The 26,186-nt window shown below is 43.1% G+C and overlaps 1 protein-coding gene across 2 annotated transcripts in view; it reads right to left on the bottom strand.

Annotated features, from left to right (window-relative positions):
- Window positions 1–9,083: 9,083 nt before the first annotated feature.
- NOCT (nocturnin) overlaps window positions 9,084–26,186 on the bottom strand; it is a 62,811-nt gene continuing 45,708 nt past the window's right edge. For both annotated transcript variants that reach the window (XM_086962166.1, XM_086962167.1), the window contains exons 2-3: window positions 21,662–21,934; window positions 9,084–15,606 (exon numbers count right to left, since the gene is read on the bottom strand). In XM_086962166.1, coding sequence (XP_086818292.1) covers window positions 14,771–15,606; window positions 21,662–21,934 — 1,109 coding nt within the window. In that variant the 3' untranslated portion in view covers window positions 9,084–14,770. The remainder of the gene's footprint in view (window positions 15,607–21,661; window positions 21,935–26,186) is intronic.

Below are 26,186 nucleotides of genomic sequence, written 5' to 3'. Positions count from 1 at the left end.
GTCACATACCAGGCAATCTCTTCATTTAGGCCTTTACGGCGGTATCCAAATGAAAGACTCAGAAGGTTTCCTGTCTTTTACGAGTTCTCAGTAAATGGTCCCAGTTTTAGTTGTACTTTTTCCAATATTGACCATGTGAGGTCAGTCTCTTTATGATTTAGTTCTAAAAAAAGATGTACTAAGGGTGCAGCAAGTCTCTTTGTTCTGATAGCTGATTTATGCTCACTGAAACACAGACTGAATTTGCGTCCCGTTTTCCCCACATATGCGAGACCACAGGGGCAAAAAAGAATGTACACAACATTGCTTGGCACACCTGGCTCCACGGGGATAGCGGTGTCCCACCCGTCCGAATGGAAACGCTCTTTGCGAGGCCTCTTTTGCTCCCGTCCACGATCTTCCAGCCAGTAGATCGTAGAACCAGAATACTGGACTCAATTGCTGCGACCAATCATGCATGGCACTATCTCTTGCAACGGCAGGGGGCGCCCTGATATACACCCCAATAATGCTGATAGACTGGGTCAGATGGCTGCCGCCGATCAAGGAGAGGGGAGTTGTCCTTGCACTACACAATATTGATATTAAAGTGGCAAGTGACCTGTTCCAGGTAGGGAGGGCCAAAAACCTGGGACCAGGCGGCAACTAATGGGGCAGATGTGACACTGCTGACCCGCTTCCAATTTCACAGGGTGAGACACGCTCTTACAAATTTGTTAGGTGAGGACATGGCAGAGCCTCCGGAGGTGCCGGAGCTCACGTACGTCATCAAGACGGAGACTCCGTGGAAACTGTTGACCAACCTATATAAGCTCGCACAAGCACACAGGGAACACGCATATACAAAGGCACGTTTGGCGTGGCAAACTGATCTACAGATGGTTATTGATGACGACATGTGGCGATACTGTTGCACTAACACTAAAAAGCTATCTCTAAATGGCAAACATCGACTAGTCCACTTCAAGTTCCTCAATAGGGTATATTACACGCCAGCGCGACTGCGTCGATACGGCTTGCGCAACACTGTTGACTGCGAGCGATGCCATGCCCCGGATGTAGATTTCATGCACCTGGCATGGCAATGCCCGGACGTATGGAAATTCTGGGACTAAGGTCTTCACAGAGATTAGCGGAATAATAGAACTAGAACTTATGCCTGACCCCGCGCTGGTGCTCCTGGGATACACCAAGAAGCTTCCCAGAGCCAAAAGATTAGTAGACATGGGACTGCTCATAGCAAGGAGGGTGGTGGCCTGCTGTTGGATGATAGGCCCGGTGCCCACACCCAAGCTCTGGGCACAGGATATGCTGTACACAATCTGAGAATTACAGTGAACTGCTGCCTCCTACTAGTCGTCCGAAAAACTTCTGGGGGCTGTACCAAACATACCTCATTAGTAAGGAAGATGCCCCTTCTGCAGGGGACGACCAGGGACCCTAGATCACGACTGTATGATGCAGACTGATGCACTAGCGCGCGGAGCGGTGGCGGCGTTGGCGACACTCTGAGGAGGGGCTCCCTCTAGGGAAGAAGGGCTATGATGACCATTGGCGTGCATGCTTGCAGATACGGTATGATCGCCGCCTGCCCATCTAAGGGTTGTTGGCTAAATGGCTGTGTGTTCACTTGACAGGGGATTGTCGCACTGTTGCTCTTACAGTATTTGTACTCGTGGTCAGATCAGTGGGTGGGGGGGATGTTGACTTGTAATTGTCTTAATCACTGCAAAATCAATAAACATTAAAAAATATATATATATATATGATGAAAGGTATTTTGTATTGTGGAGTGTTATGTAGCGGAGTTTAATTACATGGTGTGCTGTTCAATTTTATTGTATGATGTTGAATTATGTGTTGTAAATTAGATATATGTGGTGAAATTGTTTGGTGGAATATTTTTTTTTATTATGAGGTGTGGAATGGATGTGTGGAGTTGAATAATGTGGCATGGAGCAGTGCAATATAGAGATATTTTGTTGAGTGGAATTATGTGGCATGGTGTGGAGTTTTTATGTGGATCGTTATGTGGTATACTGTGGATTTATGTGGTACTGAGTAGTGTGTAATTAGGTGAGTTGAAGTATGTGGTGTTGAGTGATATTATGTGGATGGTAATTATGTTGCATGGTGTGGTTGTATGGATTGGTGTATTGAGTGGTGTTGTATTGAGTGGTGTTCCGTGGCATTGCATAGAGTAGATTGGTGTGGCGTTCAGTGGAGTGGCGTAAAGTGGAGTGCAGTGGAGTAGAATTGTGTGGAGTGCAGTTGGTTGACGTGGTGTTGCATAGAGCAGAGTGGCAGTGGAGTGGAGTTGCATGGAGTGCTGTTGTGTAGAGTCTAATATTTACAACAAGGGGTGGTGAGGGACAGAGTCTCTGAATTAAGCAGAAAGCTCTCACCCAGTCAAGAGATCAGGGCTAGATCCAACACCGTTTTTTAGTTCACTGCACCATCCCAGTTTCAGAACCTGGCTGTATGCAAATTAGTCTGTTCCTGTCCCAGTGCATGATGGGAACAGGGCAAACCAAACTACAAAAGCCAATTCTTACACTGGGAAGGAAACAAGCTCCCGGGGACCGGTTTCTGGCATTACAGCCGTCTTCGGCCCGGTTTGCTTGAATCCTGATGGTGCAATGAGCAAGGGTCTCACATCTGAGAATACCCTTCCACGCTTAGGGTGGACAAAAATATTTACAACAAGGGGTGGTGAGGGACAGAGTCTCTGAATTAAGCAGAAAGCTCTCACCCAGTCAAGAGATCAGGGCTAGATCCAACACCGTTTTTTAGTTCACTGCACCATCCCAGTTTCAGAACCTGGCTGTATGCAAATTAGTCTGTTCCTGTCCCAGTGCATGATGGGAACAGGGCAAACCAAACTACAAAAGCCAATTCTTACACTGGGAAGGAAACAAGCTCCCGGGGACCGGTTTCTGGCATTACAGCCGTCTTCGGCCCGGTTTGCTTGAATCCTGATGGTGCAATGAGCAAGGGTCTCACATCTGAGAATACCCTTCCACGCTTGTTTTTGGCCACTATAGGTGTGGCAGGGTATACTCAGACATGAGTCCCTTTCTCACTGCTCCATCAGGATTCAAGCAAGCCGGGCCGAAGAAGGCTGAAATGCCAGAAACCGGTCCCCTGTAGCTGGTCTCCTTTCTGGTGAAGAATTGGCTTGGTAGTTTAGTCTGCCCTGTTCCCATGATGCACTGGGCCAGGGACAGACTGATTTGCATATAGCCAGGTTCTGAGCTGGGATGGGGCAGTGAGATAAATAACGGTGATGGATCAAGCCCTGATCTTTGGACTGGGTAAGAGTGGTCTGTTTAACTCAGACACTCTGTTCATCACCACCCCCTTTTCTAAATTGTGTAGAGTCTAATGGCATTGCAAGAAGGGCCATTGTGTGGGTGGCGCTGTATTGATTAACAATACGTGGAGTGGAGTGCAGTTGCGTAGAACGGGGCGGCATTGCATCGAGCGGAGTGCAGTTGCGTGAAGTGGAGCTGAGTGTATTGCCATTGTATTGAGTGGCGTTACATGGATTGGCATTGTTGGCATTATATTGAGAGATGCGTGTAGTGGCATTGCGTAGAGCTGAGTGGCGTGGCGTAGACTGTCGTGCAGTTGTGTAGAGTGGCGCAGATTGGAGTGCAGCTGTGCAGAGTGGCGCAGATTGGAGTGCAGCTGTGCAGAGTGGCGTGGTGTGGAGTGGAGTAAAGCAGAGCCGAGTAAAGCAGAGCCGAGTAAAGCAGAGCCGAGTAAAGCAGAGCCGAGTAAAGCAGAGCCGAGCAAAGCAGAGCCGAGCAAAGCAGAGCCGAGCAAAGCAGAGCCGAGTAAAGCAGAGCCGAGTAGAGCAGCGAGGAGTAGAGTAAAGCAGAGCGGCGCGGAGTAAAGCAGAGCGGCGCGGAGTAAAGCAGAGCGGCGCGGAGTAAAGCAGAGCGGCGCGGAGTAAAGCAGAGCGACGCGGAGTAAAGCAGAGCGACGCGGAGTAAAGCAGAGCGGCGCGGAGTAAAGCAGAGCGGCGCGGAGTAAAGCAGAGCGGCGCGGAGTAAAGCAGAGCGGCGCGGAGTAAAGCAGAGCGGCGCGGAGTAAAGCAGAGCGGCATGGAGTAAAGCAGAGCGGCGCGGAGTAAAGCAGAGTGGCGTGGAGTAAAGCAGAGTGGCGTGGAGTAAAGCAGAGTGGCGTGGAGTAAAGCAGAGTGGCGTGGAGTGGAGTAAAGCAGAGTGGCGAGGAGTGGAGTAAAGCAGAGTGGCGTGGAGTGGAGTAAAAAAGAGTGGCGTGTAGTGGAGTAAAGTAGAGTGGCGTGGAGTGGAATAAAGCAGAGTGGCGTGGAGTAAAGCAAAGTGGCGTTGCACCTAGTAGTGTAGCGTGGAGTGGCATTGCGTAGATTATAGTGGAGCGGGGTTGCATAGAGTGGAGCGGGGTTGCATAGAGTGGAGTGCAATTTAGTGGAGTGGAGTGACATTGCATAGCAAGGGATACAGTTGTATGATATGCAGCGGCATGAAGTGGCATAGAGTGGAGTGGTGTTGCATTGAGTGGTGTGGAGAGTGGCATTGCCTTGAGTGTCACTGCTTGGAGTGGCGTTGCATAGAGTGGAGTGGGTTGGGTAGAGTGAAGTGCAGTTGTATGGAAAACAATTGTGTAAAGTGAATTTGCGTGGAGTGGAGTGGCGTTAGTGAAACAATTGGCTTGAAAAGAAACATCAGATTCCAAACTACATTAAAGAATTGTACTTCAACGGAAGAAGGAGAAATACCAAAACTGTGAAAATGTGCATAAAAAGTATTAGCAGTAACATAAAGCAGTGTCATTGGTTCCCTATTTACAGAAATGGAGCGTTTAAATGTGAGGGCCATCTTGCTGGATTGAGATGGGGTGGTGGGAAAGAAGCTATAGGAGAGAGAGCGAGCAAAGAGCCATATTTTTTAAACATTGGCCATGGCATGCACCAAGGCTTCCCATACCTATTAATCAGTTTAACATAAGGACGGGGGAAGCATCAATGGCATCGAGCACAAGGGGGGGTGGGGGGACGGGGGGGGGAGGCGGCGAGGACTTGGTCTTTGAATGCACAGCAAATGGAGCAAGATTTACACCCCTGTTTAAAACAGAGCTCTATAAACTACAAGCACTGGCCTCGAGTGCTCTAACTTAAAGAAAGAAATAGTGCTCACAAGCTCCGAGTAACAACACATGTAATAGGGAAAAATCCTTGAAAATGGGCAGAGCTTCTAAAGCCCATATCTTGAACACAGCATGTCCGGCAGAGACAGTGCAAACGCTGCCTAGGCGGGACCTAAAAAGAGATTTGGGCTTTGCCCTTACCTAAAATGGGAAAGTCGAGTTAGCAGTTGAAATCTGCCCTTCCAGCCTGCAGTGGCAGACTGAGAGATATGTTTTACCTGGTCATACTCGTGGTGGTACAACCAGTGCTGCAGTCAACGAGTGACCTCAACTTACAGGCCTTAGGTACCCCAGGTATCATATACTAGGGACTGACAAGTAAGTTAGCTGTGCCAATTGGGGACCATTCAGTTAGACATGCACTATTTTAAGGGTAAGAGTACATGCACAAAGTCCTACATAGGAGGGCTCAGGTCATTTCACAGCCATTACACCAGTACGTAGTAGTCAAAAGGAGGGCAAAAAATTGAATTAAACTCCCATTTGTTAAACAGTACTCCCAATTCCTCCAGTGTGATCATAGTTATTGTAGGGAACAGTTGCTATATTTTGTACGGAGGCCACAATTCAACCTTCTGTGCCAGTGCCCTTTCTAAATACCTTCAGATGTTATCTTAATGTTCTTTATTCCATTCCGACAAATTGCATATGGAGTCACCTGAAAGTACTGCAGGAGACATCATGTCAGTTCCTCTCATTGGAGTCCTCGGGGATATAGCATGTGGCAATTCCGCCCAGCACACACATCCATCCCTACCCCGCTCTACTGTTGCTCTCTACTGTTGCTCAATTTGCACTTGCTGATGCAATGTCCCATGTGTGGCTCCCACACAAAGGCATCCTGCCCTCTCACTAGGTCCAGTCACATATATCCAGTCTGCCAGCTTCCAGAGGATTTGACACCCAGAACAGCAACAGGTTCACACGTGGTAATCTGAATTCATGTCCCCCATTTGTAGCTACCAGAAAAAATAAATCCTAAGGAACGTGGGGTGCTGCGTCCTGGACTCCACACCAGTCATGCCTCAGGCTCCTCAAGGCACATCAAGAGCTTCACATCCTGAAATGAGGGAGGAGGCCTGGTCCAGTCAGGACCCAGGATGCGCTACCGACCCACAGACTCTTAAGTTTACCCAGTCTCCTGTCAGGACCTTTGCAGCAGAGCCTCACTAAAGTACAGTCAACCTAAGTCCAGTCTCTCACGTGCCCCATGCTTAAAGGTTTTTTTTTTTATTTTTATTTTTTTAAATTGAGGGTCCTTTTTGCAACCAAACTGTTGCGATAATGAACCTGCTAGGGTGAAGGCTCCCAACCACACCTTATCAGGAAAGCCTATAATCTACTTCCTCAATAAGCCACCATGTTTAAAGAGGACATCTTCAACCGGCCTCTGTCCTTGTAGCTCACAGCAGATGTTGTTAATGCCAGAACCTCTTGAGAGAAGACTTCACTCCAAACAGTGGTGTAGTGTAGTTCCTATATTACCCATGCAGGACCTGCGCATTTGGGTAACAAACTGTAGGATTGGTGGCAGACTAACTGAGCACCCCCACTGTGTATGTTAGCCTGTTTCCATTAGCTAGTTCACAGTGCCACTAGAATCTCCCCTTACCGGATAGAGAAAAGTTTCTGGCACCCTTAGATCATGACAATTCTGATCCCCCCAGGATCGTGAAAACGTTGTACTACCTTTCGCTCAGTCACTTGTGATCACCGAGTTTCTCTCAGAGAGAGACACAGAAGAAACAGTGGGGTGTGTTACAATAAGTATTTATTGCACAGTTGTTCTTCTAGTGTAAAATATATGTGCTGTGACAACCGTTAGACAGAAGCAGAGGTATATGATCAGCAGTACAGCGATTATAAATGGATAGTACAGTTCTATCATTTTGCAATAGTCATAAACACATACATGTATATTTAAAATGCATGATAAAAGAAAGCACAAGGACTTCTACGCTGCCCATCTAGATGTACCTAAGTGTACCTAGCATTTGAGTAGGAGTGAACACAATAATCCCTCTAGGTTTAGTTTAACCATATTACCTGAAGCAAGAGAGTGTAGGACCCCGTCCTGGTCTCGAGTTGGACACCCTGCAAGGGATGTTTAGACCGCTGTCAGCTGGAGCGTCTTCATGCAGGAGCCTCAGCTTCTCTGGTCCGTGTGTCGGCTTGGAAGTCTCGGTTACCTCTGACTAACACTAGCAAGAGGTGCTGTATTTATACAGAAAGTATCTAAGGTTTCTTTGTCCCTTGTTACTTGTATTAGCCATTGTTGGGTTGGAGGATGACGTATGGGATGAACCGTGTACGTAGATATGAGGAGGAAGGTGGTGCAGCCCCTCCTGGTTTCCAAGAACCCTTATGAATATTAATTCATACTGTGTCAGTCCAACAATGGAATCATAGAATGCCATTGTTCAGGGAAACCCTCCTTCTCCGCCCAGGACTAGAACTAGGAAAAGGTTTATTCCTAAAAGCCTTGTTACTGTGTAGTGCAGGGGAGGTGATGTAGGTGAAAGGGTATGATGTTACCCGGGCCTATATTAGGGTACCTATATGAAACATAACAGTGCCACCCAAGATGAAGCCTATCCCCTTAAGTCTACTTCCTAGTGTCTGCTCTCAGACTGCCTAATGGAAGCAGACAGTTGCCACAACGATGCTTCCAAGGTTGTATGTCGAACCTCCACCTATCCTCTCTCAAGGTCACAAAGACTTGTAGGGACATTGTCACCAGATGCCCTTCCACAGTCTCCAATCACCTTAAATTCTTCCCACATATCAGGAGTAGGCTCTGGGCATTTCACCACGACCCTGAAGCAGGTGACCCTGCAACGATCACCGTCAACACAGGGTCCTATTACAAGGTGCTATTACAAGGTGCTAAAGGAAGCCACCACTTCATCCTCATATTTTAAAAATACCATTAACAAAAAATCCCAATGAAAGCAGAGCCCTCAGTTATCAGTGCAAACAGAGAGGAAAACGCCTAAATCCCCGTTAGGGTGGATCATTAAAATGGTAGTGCAATGAAAATGCAGGGACTGGCTTGCTAATTGTATAATTTTAATGAAAAATCAGCAGAATAGGAATGCACTGTAAAACTAAATTATTGCACACCACAAACCACTGCACTCAAAAACCATGCATCACACCACAGGGGAGCGGAGCTCACTTAAGGGAACAGTAATATTTAGGTTACTCGTCTTGCGACCTCTCATGGTATGCACTACTTTGACCAGGAGAAAACTAAAACCCGCTGGTGAAAGTCAAAAATTCAAAAGTAGATCATGTATTGTTTTGGCCTTTGGCCTTGGAAAATAAGTGGTGAATCCATGACTGTTGGAGTGAGTAGAGAATAATTATTCAGTCTGGTCACAACATGCCTCTTGCAAGATGTCAACATTTCAACTGTACCATATGGGTCAGTTGGACAGCACCAGGACAGTAACAATGTATAAGTATCGGAGGTGGATATTGCAAAGTGATGAAACAAATAGATTCCGTTGATTGCCCTATGAAAAAAATGGTGCACTCCGAAGTATCTCTGCGGTGGTCTAATCAACAGGATTGTTGTTATATGAAGCAGATTATCAACTATTTCCACATGATTAATTGCTTTGTTTAAATTTAATGTTGCTACCTGGGTTCCACTTGAGATTATGGGTCACGTATTTGCTCTTAATTGTCACTCTGACATACTGGGGGGCTGGGTGAAGAAAACATCTGATGTGGATTGAAATTCAACAAAAACGTACTCTAGAAAGGTCACCCGTTAGTATGCATCAACAAAAACGTACTCTAGAAAGGTCACCCATTAGTATGCAATCAACATTTAAACAGCATTGATAAAACCACATCATGAATGTAAAACTAAGAGACTCAAATTGAAGTTGAATAATTTATTTGCGTCATTGGTATAGACATCTATGAGAACATTTTCTTACATAAATTAGGTTTAAGTTATGGTATATAAATAATATAATTAAAATATATTTTCTTTTTTGAAAAGACATGAGGCGGACTTACACAAATGTAAACATACATATACGTACATCATGTATCTCTATTTGGAAAATACAACATTTTGTTTACTTTCATCCAAACATAGCATCAATTTGAGTACAGCCTAACGTTCAGAAACAACTCCTGAAGACAGCAAGAAGTTCCACTGAAACTGAACAAAAAATAATCTTTACTGATCAAGTGAGGACCTTTATGGAAGGCACATAACTGGTCTGTCCTGTTACGGCCAATATTTGTAACATGGTGTTCATTGCCCTGAACATGAAGATGTAATATGTACATGCAAAACAAATGTTCCACTCAAAGCCTTGCAAGACACCTTTTACTTTACAACACACAACATTTTCGTATGGGGGTTGGGGAGGTAAACCGAAGTGACAAATTATTTTGGAAACCTATTTGGGGATTTTATTGTGAAAACAGAAAGGTTAGTGCATCATTTAAATACCTAATGCAATCGTAGAAGCTCCTATAAAATACTTGATGTGGAATCATAAAAAGTCTTGTTACAATGCTTTCTAACATGGGTAACAGATTGAAAGAATGCTGAAAATGGTTTCGTGGAAGCCATTCAAAAACTAAACTTTTAACAATTTGAACTAAAGCTTGTGCAGTGATTTTCCAACATTCAAAATTTGGACCAATAAGATGTTTGGGGGCAGATGGCACAAGTTTGCATACACTTTCATGCAACAAAATGAGAACTCCATTGAACTAAAAACTCAGGTTTTTTTAATACAGACTTTCTGATGAAAGAAGGACAAACTAAATCAACCTAGTGGCAGCCCTTGCTGGAGTGTCATCTATTTCAACCTCTGGCTACAGTAAAGAGAGCCAGACCTTTCCAAATAAATATTAACTTAAACATATTTATGAAAAACACACGTCAACTGCTATGGCTCATTAACTGAAAAGGGTACTCTTGTGAAACACTTTCAGCATGGTTTAAAAAAAGAAAAAGAAAAGGATGCATGCAGTATGTTTGGAGTAAGTATGAAATCCAAGCACAATATGAAGAAAAAACAGCAGGTAATACAACGTTATCATCAATAGATGTTAAGGTTTGTTTTATGGGTCTCAATCACAAGAATCTGCTGATCCTTATGAGCTAAGAAAACTTTTTTGAAGTAGAAAAATGACGGTCAAAGTCAAGAAGTGGAGTCACATTTGAAGATACCCAGGTTAACAAAATAATGAAAGCCAAGAACCAATAATGCCAATAAAGGGTTCATTAAAAAAACAAGTTTAGAAACTAAATTGGGAAGCTATAATTATCAATGGAATGGAGATCACAGATATTGGCCATTGATTGAAGAGAGATTTGAGGTCATATTAGCCCCGAACCAAATCATAATCTAAGCACAGACGGTAGCAGGAGAATAGGACTGATCTCAATGAGGTCACTTACAGATTTTCAGGCAAATGGTTAGTGCTACTGCCAGCGTCTTAGTTTTGGTAGAATGAACCCCACAATGAAAATATCCACCTAGACAAAACGTACTTCGTAACTACTCTGCCCTGAGCAAAGGACCAGCTACGATACCAAAAGGTTATTGTTCCAAGATCTTAACCTTGCCCAAGCATCACAAATACGGCTTAATGAAAACATGGAAATGCAGAAAGATAAGTCGACTAGCAGCTCAATTGGAACAACATTTTGGAAGTATTCCACAGTATGTCACAATTACTATATACTAATTAAAACATCAGTTGCTAGTAGAGCACTTCTTTTTATAATCATTGCTTGATAATGTTAGAACCATTATTATTTTTAAAGTATTAGAGTATTGATTTGTGCAAGACCCAAAGGTTGGCTCACAAGATTAGATGTCCATACAATAGTTGATTTATTTATAGTGCTGCACCCACTGCATAGCTTTAAAAGAACATTACGTATTCATAATTTAAAGATAAAAGAGCTGTATGTTCTATACTGCCAAAAATAATCTATGTTGCAGTTACTGCCATGCCAAATATCTTTCTGAAACATTAAAAGGTTTGCTTCTGTAGTGACTGTCTTTCGAACGTCAATAAACGCTGCTCAACAGACGAGTGCCATAGATTAGAAGCCAAACTGTCAACGTCCTAAAGATTGGATGGCGATGCTCCTGGGAGAAGGCTTGTATATCCTAATGGAGAGGAGACACCTGCATAAGATTATGTCCCGAATGAAAGATCAGTCCATCTGCTCATTTATTGGGGCTTCAGTGGCATCAGAAGCAAATGTCCAGGAAACCTCCTCTGCAAACTTTAAGGGCAATTCCTAAAAGAACCCCTCACTGGTGATCTGAATGCACAGCTTTAAAAAAAAGTCAGTTTCTGTAACTGAGAAAAATTAAAGGGGGCTGGCAGCAGACAGCGCAAAAAATGAATTAAAAAACAGAAGACTTCTACTTTACCCAAGTCTTTAAAAATGAGTCAGATGGAGTCTGTTTGCATGTTGCAATCTTTCACAGATGTTTTATTGACATGCTAGTTAAATTACCAGTTAACACTTGCCCAAGAGGTTGACCATTAATGAGAGATCAAGACTTGAAACCCCCCTCCCCAATCCCTTCCATGTCTCTAAGCATGATAACATTTGTGCCCACAAACATTCTATTTGCAATATTGTTAACCTGAGTTGTTCAGGGCAAGTTCACCAACTCAAAGTTTGAGTTCAAAGAGAAGCCTCTGAAATAACGTATCTATTGTGTGTAAGAGCGCATCCTGCTTTAGGGAGGATATTGGTAGAACTATGGCTTACTTGGATGGATGGGGGGGGGGGGGAGGGTCTAAAGGAAGGGATATAGTAGGGGCTGCTAACCAGGGATTAGAGTGTCATTGTCAAATAGATGGCTGTGTGCATTCTGGCGAATATCTGCTAACAGTGTGGGAGGATGGTCGTATTTAGGTGGGGGGGAGGAGGGATGAGGGAACTACCCCCGCACCCCCCCCAACCCCATGTTGTGAAAGGATATACCCAGTTACTACAACCCAGGGGAATTCAACGAGTGTGGTTTGCTGAACTAGTATCAAGGGGTGGGAGATGGTCTGGTTCAGACTGCATGATCTAGGCCTCAGTTAATAAAGGGCAAAGCCTTTTATGGGCTAAAAAAAGAAGTAGTTGATAAAGGGAGTCAGATGGTGTACTCAAACTTCTCTTTGATGGAGCCAGAGAAGACAAGCATTCTTTGTTAGAGAAAATTAAAACTTGGCAATGCCTATATAACAGTAAAGGTCCCCGGAGGATGCACCACCTCAGAAGCCTAACCACCAGGTAGATATCTACCTTACCTGCCCTGCATGTAGTTTTATAAAATTTCCGTTAGAAATAGTTACAATACCTACACTAAGATCAGTTAAGGAGACCGTGCACGTATCATCAAACAGTCGTCTAAACATGCAACAGTAAAGGTGCTCCATATTATAAAAAGAGGTAGGGTTCAGTCATTGTTATACATAGCACTAAAGTTACAAAAATACAATTAACCTAAAAATACATTAATTGTCGTCCAACAAAGGAAAATATTTTAACTAGTAGGCTGCCTTTCGGCGACTACGCTGGCTCATTTTTTACACGAAAGGAGTGACACAAATCAAGAAATGCATCCCAGAGGTTTAAGGATAGGAGCTGGCTTCAGGACTAGGTGGGTGCAGGGGAAAGATCCATGTACACCGGTGTCACCCCCAACAATGGGGACAGGTGAGGAGATTCTATATAGAACTTAGGTGGGACACACTCTGACACGGTTGGCTAATATCAAAGAAAATACTACGATGGAGAAGCACAGCTTCCCAATTTAAGAGCAAAGATGAACATAGCATTTACAAGTCGCGCATCAGTTGACCAATTAAGGCATATGCTCATGCCTTCTTTTAGCCAAGGATCTAATTGCACAAAAAGGCTTTGCATTTCAAAATTCCAGTTAAACTATTAGCAATGCAATGTTCTCATAAGTTCAGGTAAACCTACTTTATATTGGCAAGTACACAATTTCCTTTCTGGTAGTTAGGATAGCACATAAAATGTAACCAATAATGACAAAACAATCAGAGTGTTTCTAAAGGCCACAAGCCCCTCACCCAGCCTCCCTTCTCAGCGAGCCTGCTTACTGCATTGAAAAGAAAAATTACTATATTCTCTATGAGCAGAAGCACCAAGGGCACAAATGCCACTTTGTTTTTCCAAGATTACCTCTCGGCAAGTAGTTAATAAAGAACCTCTAAATTATCTTAACTACTTTTATGAACGAAGCACCTTCTTTCAGATACGCCATCTTCAGCAGATTAACGCACATGTAGGGCGTATGTCACTGTATATCTTCAGTTTATATTTTCCAGTGGAAGAAATCGGATTGATGCAGCCAACATATTGCAAATGCCAAATCATTCAAAGATACCTGTTCGGAAAGACTGATTTTGAATATCACTTTTTACTAATCTATGCGTTTCATCTATTATTTTTAACCCATCTTTGCTGTCAGAAAATGAAACAAGGGCATAGTGGCACCAATGTTTGGGTAAAAGGAAAAAATATTTAAAACAAGAGCGTTGGAACAATTATTTTCCATTAATCCTTTTACATAGAAAAATTATATGATATGCAGATAACTGAACTATCACATAATTATATTGATAAATATTAAAGTTAACATTCTTCACTCAAATTAAATATTTAGTTACATTCTGTAAATGGTAGAGACATTTACATGTTTCACTTTTGTACATCCAGCAATTCAAAGAGAAGACCCACATGTGGTGAAAAGATAACAATGGGAAATCAAATAAATGGATAACAGCAGTAAAATAGATTCTGGAAACAGTTATTGTAATCTGAAAGCCTCTGCGCTTGCCATCATTTTCTGTCCAATACCAACTGTTTATCTAGATAGGCATATTGTATCAGTCTACTCAAGGGTGTACTAGATTATATGACGGAGGAAGACCTGGTGGACTAAAATCCTAAAGAGTGGATAGAAACTGGAATACTTTCGAGAATTATAAAACAGGAGCCTGCGAGGAAAATGTGTATTTATGATGGTAATAGCAATTTTAGAAAATTATACTGACTAGTTAACCCCCGGTGGAATCAGTTGTAAATAGTGTGCAGTTAAGCTGTATGAGGTTAGTCGCAAATTGGCATTTCTGTGGAATAAGTACAGCTTTGTCTAATGAAGTGCTAAGATCTGTCTCCAGTCACATGCAATGAAAAGACAGAAAAACAGACCCTTTCTGTGCATGGTACTATGTTAGGTTTTCATTGTTCATGACAATGCAAAAGTTTTCAGTCTTTAGCATGGAAATATTCTCACACAATTTAAAAAAAGGTTCCAAATGGACAGAAAAATACCAGGCCATATAGTATGACCCTAAATGAACAAGCATTACGGTGGTTTTGACTTGGTGTTCAACCAAAAGCAGCAATCTATTAGCAGGATCAGATCATGTCCAGCAGGCCTAAAGCACTGGCAGCTGTATCGCGTGTATAACAGTTACTTTGCACAAGCCCCTATTTGCCGGAGTCCAATCAGTAGGATTAAAAAGAAACAACGTCGGTCAGAGTTAATTAGAGAAGTATGTTGAGCTCTTCGCTAAACGTGAAGTCACACACTAAAGAAAGGTGATCTGAGGGATAGCTAAATGACGGCAACCTATTGGGTCCAATTTGCTCTTCAGTTGGCATTCCTAAAGCAGCAACAACATTTAAGGCATTTTGGGAGTACCATATATAATCCAGTGTGTGGCAACTCTCCCCAGACAAACGAATCTTCCATGATGTGTATGGGGGCTCAGACTGCCCATCATGGCTCAGAAGCTTATATGCACTGTTCAGATTCAGGCTGGAAGAAGCAAAGTGTTTATAAACTTCTTCAGAGGGCTCTGCATTGAAGTCTCCACAGATGATAAGGGGAATATTTGCTCCTTGAGTTATATCCTGCAGGTTTTGGAGTAAGTTTGATCCCTGAGCCGAACGAAACCTCTCCCAACCGGTCCGAGCTTTTAAGTGAGTGACTGCGATGCAAAGTAGCCTGCCAGTCTTTTTGCACTGCAGTGTTTCAGCTATGGCCACTTGGTTTGTTTTCAGGGACAGAGCAGTTAAACGGATGTTGTTGCTACTGACAAGCTGAAAGCGATCTTTGAGAAAGAACAAAGCACAACCATCAGGTCCATTATTGTGTTGTACATCCAGACACGGTGACCATGGCTTTGGGAGGAATGTGCATTGGTAGCCCATCCTGCTGAGAACTGGCTGGAAGGTATCAAAGAAATGGTCCACTTCCTGCAGGCAAAGGATGTCTGGGCGATAAGTGACTATTTCTTCAAGGATTAGATATTTTCTTTCTTCCCACTTGAGAGCTTCCATGGGACACTTTATGAAATTGTCTGTGCCTTCTCCAAGAGCTAAATGGAAAAACAGAAAGGTTGTAAAACATTTTTTCAAACATTTATCATACCTCTCATTTATGCAGATTATGGCACAATGATTATTTGATTAAAGAGAAAGCAAAATCACCTTAAAATAACTACAGGATTACAAGAAATTAAAAACAGAGTAAAATTGTTTGTGATCTTTAAGGTGTTTCTGCTGCACGTGTTTATCTAATGCAGAAGCTCATCTTCTAGTCTAAGATCCTGGAATCTTCTTCGTGCGACATAGGTTCACAGAATCTCGCCGGTGCCCTGTAGTACCAACAGGCTGAAATGTAAATGGCACCTCTGGGCCAGTGATCCTCAGTACTCTGATATTTCCGAACCACATTGGGACCCAGAAATGATAAAGAACATGAGGGAAAGCGGACCTGAGAAAGATCTTTTAGAAAAGAAAACAGTATCTATAAAAAATAAATTTAAAAAAACAATAACAAAAAAGGTATGCGTGTTTCTCTTTTAGTAGTTACTACTGCATCTGAAAATTCCAGGTCTTTTGAAAGACCTACCCAGCATTATCCAACAAATTTGTATCGAGGAATCGGAGGTAAAAATAAAATACTGAGGAAATTGTCCACACCCTTATGGAAGAGTGTTTGACAAATGTATACAAACAACAACAAGTAGCCACTTGTCAAACCTCCGGCAAAAACCCAGCACTCCAACCTATCCTCAGAAAAGTAGTGGCTGTAAATCTTCTTTCTACTATTAGACCATGCATACATCGGTGCTTTACCAGCTGCAGAATTACACTACTTAATAGAAGAAACAGTTCTGTATGAAAAGTATCTTCTTAGTTACGACTGTGCCACTTGGACAATCCTTGCTGGCCAAGCAACACTGTCCAGTCCACTCTACACTTATGCCACCTTAAACTGAATAACAGAGCTTTTTGGTATTAAGCAGGTGCAACCTCGCTTCTCCAATAGCTTGATGGGTTTGAAGAAAGAAAATTGGTACTGCCTATGTATGCTAGTTAAAATGAAAATCTGTAAGAGCTTTGGCCAGGATATATTTTTTTTACCTCATAGGGTTATATTATCATTTGGAAACACAATTTAGCTGCAAGTAAGATGACAGTGCTTACTATTAACATCCCTTTCGGCTGAAGTAATCACAACCGGAACCATTGTCTTAATAATCAAGAATTGAAAATCATAATATAAAAAGGTAAAAAGTGAAAATCCATTACCTGAAACAATATCCGAATCAAATCAATTGGTTGGGTATGAAAGAAGATGGCAGACACAAATTCGTTATGCCTTTCAAACCAAGACACCCAACTAGGATACCACGTTATTAAGTCACCTCATAAAAACAGAGAGCCACCAAACAATGCTACAATAGAAATTTGCAACCCCTACATAGCCAGTTTTACTACCCACAACAACGAATGACAATGCGTTCAAAGAAGCTTTTTAAACTAGTGACACCAAGTTACTTTGCACTTCTACACCCCGCTCTAACCCCCAAAAAAATATTCAAAGATCACAGTCTATTGTTTTAGTCTGCCTGCAGCCCAGGTTTGCAATTTCTGGCTATTTAGTCTGGTTTAGCATCCTACTGTCCTCTTGGAAGGAAGCAGAGGATCACCATTATTTTAAGACCTAACCCAGTTGAGAAGATCGGTAAGTTATACAGAGCTATTAGTTTGTTCCTTTCATTCAAAAGGAATCAGCCAGATCGAATAACCAGGTACAAAATATTTTCATTATAATTCTAAAAAAAGTGTACACCTTTAAGAAGTCAGAGAGGGCCCCATCACAAGTACTCTTGCATGCAGGCCCTGCATTGCTACCCATGCATTCCCCAATGGTTCAGCTCCTTTCTTACAAGCTTGGTTTCCTATATGCGAACACAGTAAATACTAATTGATGAGATTGTTAGATGGTCTGAGGGGATACGGATTCCTAACTAGCCCCCAATCCACTTTTGCATTTGTGAGCATTTTGTTGATCACCAGATACAGCATTATGTAGATCTAATCTGGTGATCCTTAAGGGCCTTCCATAGGTAATGCAACATTTGAAATATTTGGGTCCAGTTCCGTATGAATGAAGCAACCTTCAGACTGGATTATATTTTGGTAGATCTAGATCTCTGGACTAATGTTAAAGATATGAAAGTCCTAGAAAGAAGTGACAGCGATCATGGGCCCCTCAGAGTATAAACGCCCCCCCCCCCGTAATAGCAAGTGAGGATGGAAGAAGAGTTAAGTGGGGAAATGTTCTGGCTGAACAAGATGTGTTAGCTCAGATCTATATAAAGATGTCAGAAGTTATCGTTAACATAGATCCAGAAAATGGCAATAAAAATGACCCTTTAAGGGTGTTTGAGAACTTGAGAAATGATATTAAGAGGTATTTTTGTAAGCCGTTAGGTAACTTGCAGTTGAATAGATTTTCAGCCCGATGGTTTAATAATGCCTGCAAAATGGCTAGAACAACCCGGATAAGAGCAGTTAAAGGAAGTTCTTCCTCTACCATAAGAAAGTGCAGGAAAAGCTATCAAAAAACACAAAGGGAGGCCAAGAGAGATTGGGAAATTGAAAAATGGAGGCTTCTGGTAGTGGCCTCCCATCAAAAGATTAGTAAAGCTTTTTGGGACCTTTTAGCTAGAGATAAATCTGGGGAGATGGCTCAATCTGACACCCACCTACAGCCCCAGGTATGGGAAGTCTATTACGGACAGCTTTTTGTAAACGCTGAGGGAACAACGAGCCCCATTTTGTTAAAGAAGGGAAGGCCTCTGGCCTAGACAGACTTCCAGGTGATCTTTTTAGTTCGGAGCCGGTTGTATGGGGCCCGGTCCTGACTGTAGTTTTCAATGCTATACTTAAGAGAGGTACGCTCCCGTCCACATGGTTGGGCATAGAAATGATTCCTATCCATAAGAAGGGGAACAAAGGGTTACCAGAGAATTACAGGCCAATTAGTCTAATTGACGTCCCCCCAAAGAATTTAGGTAAAGTAATCCTGAATCTAATTCAAGACTGGATGGATGAAGTAAATATTCTGTCGGACCTCCAAGCAGGTTTTAGGGACTCCACGAGCACAACAGACCAGGTCCTCAGGTTTATGATGGTGATCTAGAAAGAGGTCACCATCAATAGGGGCCACCTGTATGTTGTGTTCGTGGACCTGAAGACTGCTTTCGATTCTATAAATCGGGAACAGCTGTGGGCTACCCTGAGGAAAATGGGGATGCCGGTTTATTTGGTTAACATCTTGATTCGCATGCACCATGAAACCTATGCAAAGGTGAGATGGAGTAATGATGCTGCCCTTTCTGGGAAAATATCTATACAGAAAGGAGTACGCCAGGGGTGTGTCTTGGCACCTACTCTTTTTACCCTTTTTATAAATGGCAATATAGGGGAGCTTTTTAACTGTGGTGGGGATCCCCCAAAATTGGCTGGTCAACAGATCCCTTGCTTATTATTTGCTGATAAACCAATGGAAAGTGCCCACACCTCAATTATTGGAATTTATTTAGAAAAAGACAAGTGTAAATCAATGACACCTGAGCAGGTAATTTTATTTATACCCATTACTCATATTTTTGTTTTTTTATGAAGTTTCTTTTAGAGACAGAAAAAAAATACACTATAACAATCATAACAATGACTAAACAACTTATACAAAATTCTAAAGGAAAACAATCAATATGACACATGAAAACACAGAACACAACATATTGACACATCAATTCATTAATATTTACAAATGAATTCCTATTTCATGACAACTAAAGCTCAGTGAAAGCAAGAGCATAAACTGTGTTTTTTCTTTTTCACAGAAATACTTAATGAAACAATTGGCTCCTGCAGAATCCAGACGCGTTTCAGGTTCGAATGACACGTTTTCGAACCCTTATCAGGGCTTTATGAGTTGTCTGTGAGTATCAGGCTCCTTAAGTTTAGATGGCGGACATGGGGGACGGCACCTCGATAGTTTGATTCTCTACGTGCACCGTCCGGCCCCTCAGTCCGTTTCACGTAGAAGCGTCCGTCTTTCTTTACTACCACAGTCAAGAAAGACAGACGCTTCTACCTGAGAAGAAAAGATACAAAAGAACCCCTTGTTTTGAAACATAGAGAGCACATATCTGTTTATTGTTTAGTTTTATGTTGGCCCTGAAGAAGGTGAACCAAATTATACCAATCACCGAAACGTACGTAGGCCGTACGCATCTGAGACCCCTACACAGAGAGCTATAACAAAAAAGGAAAAAAGTAAAAGAAGAAAAGGAATAAAGAGATTGGAAATTGTAGAACATTTTGAAAACGAGACTTTGAATATACGGTCCTGTAAAACCTATAGGGTTTTCTCAGTAGTTTTATTGTTGTATGTTCACTATTTTGTGTCTATTTGTTAGTAATGTAAGGTCATAGGTTGGTGAGTGAATATTGAAGAGTGTATGATGGAATGAATGGTATGAATTGATGGTGACATTGTTTTGGGGTTCTTGCTACTAATAAGAGTTTTCGCACTACAAAGAGTGTGTCACACAGATCTATTTATATGAAATGTTGATAATTATGACAAAATCCTTTTTTTTAAAAAATGAATGTGTATTTAATGCGATAAAAAATAATATGCCTAAATAAAATAAGTTTTTTTCTATATATTGCATCCTCCTTGAAATATTTTGTGATTCAATCGCCAGATCAAAATGTATAGGTCAGACTAGAGGTATCTCTGCATATTTATGGTCATTTACAATGACAATAGCTTAAACTGTCGCAAATGCAAGACCTAATGCATTGCAAATGCATGCTGTACAAATTTTAAAAAGCGTTAGGAGAGAGCGTGTCTTGCCTGCAACAGCAGGCAGGTCAAAGCTATTTGAGAAAATAGTGGTCGGAGGCTGTAGTTAAAGCCTACCGAACTACAACACATGTAACAGGGGGTGTCGCCATGGGAGGTTATAAACTGAGATAAGGCGGTACTACTAAGCCTTTTGACCAATGAACAGCCACAGTGGACAATGACGCAAGCCAATGAAAAATGTGGGTGGAACTTCAAGTCTCTACCTCAACACAGCATGCCTCGCAGAGCAGAGCATGCGCTGCCCAGGTTCGACCTAAAAAGGGACAGTGGAAATAGGTCCCTTTGCTAAACGTAAAGCAACAGCATGCACTGTAGTCATTGCCAACCACTTGGACTTGTGGAAAGGCCAAAACTACAGACTAAAAATACTAACAAAAAACGTATGCGAAGCAAGTGCAAAAGCACAGGAAGTTTTCTTAAAGTCATAGGATTGCACTGTTTTTAAGATGTTCAATGATCCCAGTGCCGCAAATCTATATATTATATTGGATGCACAGGAGGGTCCAGAAAGAACACCTATACAATAAGTTAGGGCCTGACAACTACTAGGGAAATACTGTGAAGATATTTTTGGCGGGCTCTGTTGTCTTTACTCATGGCTGGCTAACAGAGTTTATAAACACACAGCTAAACATTGCTTTTCTCCGTTTCTGTCCCAGCTGTCTTGTTTGGTGTATGAATGTTTTTTCAAGCAGGCCACACAAGTGTTTTTATTAACCCCTTAAGTGCTGCCGTCGGCCAACGGTTGTCGCGAGCACTACCTTGCCAGTGCTGTGCACGACCGTTGGCCGACGGGCCAGCATTCGTTCTTCGAACGTTCAGCACTGGGCGCTGAACGTTCGACGCTCCTATGAGGTTAATAGCCAGTCTAAGGTCAGGACATCTTCCAACTCAGAAAGGAGTACAAGTAGTTCTGAATAAATTATCGTAAATAGTTTGAACAAGAGACACCAAGTTTGATGGTGGTCTGGTAACTCAGTGTTACGGGTGTGCTGTTCTTTTAATAGAGCGTATTTAAAATTGGACAGCCAGTCATGTTTTACAACTATAAACTCTGTTGTTACGAAATGTGTTTCCAGTCCTTGTAAATTACAAGGTTTGTCGACGTTTAAGATTCCTTCACTATTTCTTTGGTCTGGTATGCTCATCCCAAACGTTGAACACTCAGTTAGACCGAAGGTTTTAAACACACATACCTTGTGCTAGAACGTTCCACTGCATTACTCGAATGGGATGCTGGTCACCACTGGAGAGACTCATCAGATTCATGAAATTCCTCTGTAGTCGTGCAGGTCTTGCTTTCAGAACTTCATGGCATTCATCAAGGAGAGCCTTTGGGTCGATTGTATCAAGTTCATCCTCATCTTGTGGATTTTGTAAGTGCTCCTGGGGTTGGGGCACAGCACTGCTGCTGAGTGTTTTGGAAAGAGCACTATAGAGCCTGCTTGTACTGTTACCCATCGAACAAGCTGCAGAGGAAATAAGAGGGCAAGGTTACATTGAGTCCAGCAAACTCTAGGCCATTTCACATTTAATAAAGCTCACCTCTCTGTGGCGGCATCAGAGACAATACAGTATGGCCGGAGGTGATATAGATTCTTAACCTGGGCCTTGATAGATGTGATCTAAGTTAGGATTTAGTCCAACAGAAGGTGCAGGTTTTTTTAATGCATTTTATCATTCCTACAAATGTGCATAATTACTTAATCTCAAAGAAGAGACATAAAAAAAGTTTGAATAAAAAGCTAATATTTTCATTGTAATTTAATTTAGTGCAGAGAGGCTCACATAATAATGGTTACATTATATTGCTCCTTTGTACTGTACAGGACATTGCTTAAGAATATGCTTGTAAGTACAAAGGATCGTAATAGAAAGGTCCGACTCGTTTTCTGCTAATTTGAACCTAGTTAATCATCCAATAAAAGCGAACACCAATTTCTACAACTCAGCATTTTCTACAATATCAGGCCTCGAAAAATCATAAAACATTTACTAGACCTGCAGGTCTAGTGGCTTCAATAATCAACTCAACCTAATTATAATGCTTTTGACCCATAAACTGGCTTGAAATTATGTGATCCTGGGCAGATATTTTAATTCGCTGAGAGGCCCTTATCACATATTCGGGCACCTTCAAATATGAGAGTTCAGTAGGTCAGCTGTACAAAAAAAACTTTTTGATTTAAAAGAATAAAATATTTGCTCCATATACAACACAGATCTAGCCACATTTAAGATACACATGACCCTTGACTTGCCTTTTAGGTCATTAACTGCAATGTCATCAGGATGGAGAGAGGAATATTTCTCAAATCATGTTTAAAAACTATCACTTTTAATAAATACATGCCAGAAGCATGAAGTGGTAGCACACTTACTTGCAATCAGCAGATTTTCCATTGTAATGGCCATAACATAACCCAGACATTTACTTTTACTGATAATATTAAATAGTGTACAATATTTGGAAATTGAGTTTCTGCAAATATGTTTCCTTTTTACATCAAGTATAGTGTTCTGATTTTCGGATTTGTTTTCTTCCTATATAAATCTTAGTTTCCATCACACTTCGAATTACAAAATAAACAAAACCAAAAACAACAAAAAAAAACACATTTTAATTCCTGATATTTTGAAATACTTATACTTTCATGTGCCCAAGTTAGACCTGGTAAAAAATAGTGCCCTTTTACATGTACACTGTCTTTTCCTAAAGTTGCCTTCACTTTGTCACATCACCCTTTGACACATTTGCATATGTGAAACTTGGGTTCGTTTCTAAAAACACTGACCTTGCTGACACAAAAAACTTTGTGAGAAAACTATCACACTGCTTTGGCTTCATGTGCAATGCCAAAACGCTTGTGAAACAAATGGGTTTGTTATTACGTCCATATGGCGACGCAGCCATCTGTGGAATACAAACAATGGCAGCATGATCACAATTTCAGCCCAAGGCAAGGAGATATACATTATATTACCTACTGGCGGTCGCCAGTAGGTAGTTCTAGTTAGGACCCATTACCCATAGAAAATCCGCAACATTCTATTTGGAATGACTTTGGCACCGATTGACGAATCTGCGTGAAATTTACCAAACTTTTGGCCAGCTCCGGTCCGTTCCTATATTTAAACAAGAAGAATCCTACTCAGGGTGTACACCCTAGGGAATGGGGGACACCCAGTGTTGTGTTTAATACCCCTCACACACCAACAGGCCCCTTGGTGTCATGCTTCATCATCGGGGTCTTCGCACCCCACTAGAGGGATGCGGCGTGCTACGACCAGCGGCTGCGCGGGAGCACTAGAGTGGTTGACTATGTGTGGTGTGTGTTGTGTGCTTGTGCTGGGGTATATGGGAGAATGTGAGTGAAGGGTGTGGTGAGGATTAAAAAGACACCTGGCCAGTAGGTTGTAAGAAAAATTTATTCGAAAACTCCGGCTGGTGCTATTAAAATAAGTGCAAGGCGAGGTTAGTAGTCTTGATTATGGACTTTACCTCTGGTGTGCGTCTTTCCTATCCTGAAAGTTTCACGATGATTCATCAAGCGAGGGCCGAGAAAAAAGGGAGGTCCCAAAACGCGTTTTCCCCATGCAATTTCCCATAGGACCTTTAGCCGCAGCTACAGCCCGAACTGCTGAACGGAGTTACACCAAATTTGGCAAAGAGGTAGTCCTTGGTTCAGACTCGTGCCTTTTGCTTATTTTGTGTAAATCTGTTCCTTAGTTCCTGGGAAAATGACAATTAAAGTCATTTATATATCTATGGGCGCGGTGGATCCACGTATCTATCCACGTACCTTAAGCACACCCTGCCATGCACGAGCTGCTTTTTAATTGGCTGTCAACACTCCAAATCAGGAAGTGTTGGAAGCCATCTGTGCCTCGGTAGAACCGAGGCACAAGAAACCAAAGAAAAAACATCGCAAAACGCGAAAAGGGGGCAGGGTAGACACACCCTGACCCCCTAAGCCTGCTCAGGGGGTCCCACAAGGACCCCCAGGGCCAACATTTAAAAAAAAAAAAGTTAAATCGCGGGATGCGCGTAGGATCCGCGTATCCTACCAATAAAAATAAAAAGAAACGGTCTCCCGCGCTAAATATATTAATTTGCCTCCGGGGGGGCCAAATCCCGGGGGCATTATTAAAGAAAATAGTGTGGGGGGTCCCAATCCTCCCCACACTACCCCAGGAACCACCACCCCCAGGGGCTCTTAGTTAATATATGCGTAGATGCTTACAGGGCCCCCCTGCAGCCCCGGGGACTGCCCCCCCGGGGCTTTAAAACATTAGTTGGGGGGCTCTGTGGCCCCCAGCCCACCATTTAATGTATGCAGGGGGGCTCATGGGCCCCCCCCCAGCAGCCCCAGGGCCGGCCACCCCCCAGGGCTTCTAAGAAATGGGTGGGTGGTCTCTCAGGCCCCGGCATCCCCGGGGACCGCCACCCCCGGGGCTTCTTAAAAATGTGGGGCCTCCCTCCGGGAGCCCTCGATGGCCCTGGGGACCGTCACCCCCCAGGGCCGGCTCCTGCAGTGTCCCAGGGTGGCCACCCCTGGGACACTGCTGTTTGCCATGGCAGGGCGGGAGCCTCACGGCTCCAACCCTGCCATTGCAAACGGCTTTGCTTCATTGAAGCAAAGCAAATTGCTTTTCCATATGGGGAGCAGCATGTTAGCTGCCACCAATATGGAAAAGCAATGCCGACTCCCGCAGGAGGCGGAGAGCCGGCGGGACCGTGGGGGGATTGGGGACCCCCGCGGTCCCCAACGGTGAGGACAGCCCTGGGGGATGGGGTCCCGGGGCTATTAGTGGCCCGGGAGGGGGGGGGCCCACGCAGCCCCCTCCCCAAAACGAATATTTAAAAAAAGAAGAAAAAAAAAGTGCCGCCCCGGGGATGGGGTCCCCGGGGCCATAAGTGGCCACAGGAGGGGGGTAAGGCAGCCCCCCTACTAATAAAAAAAAAAAATTAAAAAAGGTCCTTGCCCTGGGGGATGGGGTCCCCGGGCAGACTCGGGCCTCAGGAGGGGGGCCATGGGCCCCCTTCCAAATGTTTAAATTAGAAATAAAATTGGGGACAGGCCCTGGGGCATGGGGTCCCCAGAGTAAAAAAAAAAACGAGAAAAAGACTGGAGGGCTACACAGCCCCACTTCTTTAAAAAAAGAAAACAAAAATTAAAAACGGGATCGCTGCCGGAGGCCACACGCCCTCATTGCACCACTCTTCAAAAGCGCCCCCTGGAGCGCTTGCAGAGGAGGAACAAATTCCCCTTGAACACTGGGGGTCCCTGGGGGCCAACTAGCCCACCAGGTACCTCTAGTAAGCGCCACGGAGCTGCGTTGCAGAGTGTTGTAAAAAGGGGCATGGCCTCTGAACAGCTCTCTGCAACACAGCACCCTGGCGCATACTAGAGGTACCTGGTGGGCTAGTTGGCCCCCCCAGGGGACCTCAGGATTCAAGGGCCCTTAATACCGCACCTTAAAACGTGCCACAGGGCGTGTTTGCACACATGTAACCTCAGACCCCGCGCCCTTCCTTCACCATTGTACAAATATTCCTCTAAAATCAGCCGAACTACGAATTTCGATTTACTCACCCGTTATCAGGAGAGAACCCAGTGCGGCATCTTTTAGCCCAGCACTGACCCTGAAAAGTAATTCTAAGTGTACCTACCAGTAACATGTATTTCCTTCCATAGGAATCCATTGTGTGGTTTTCAG

This window comes from Lissotriton vulgaris, chromosome 3_1 (genome assembly GCF_964263255.1).
Source record: "Lissotriton vulgaris chromosome 3_1, aLisVul1.2, whole genome shotgun sequence".
Taxonomy (NCBI): domain Eukaryota; kingdom Metazoa; phylum Chordata; class Amphibia; order Caudata; family Salamandridae; genus Lissotriton; species Lissotriton vulgaris.
The sequence above is the reverse complement of the archived record's forward strand: the minus strand, read 5'-3'. Positions and strand labels throughout refer to the sequence as shown.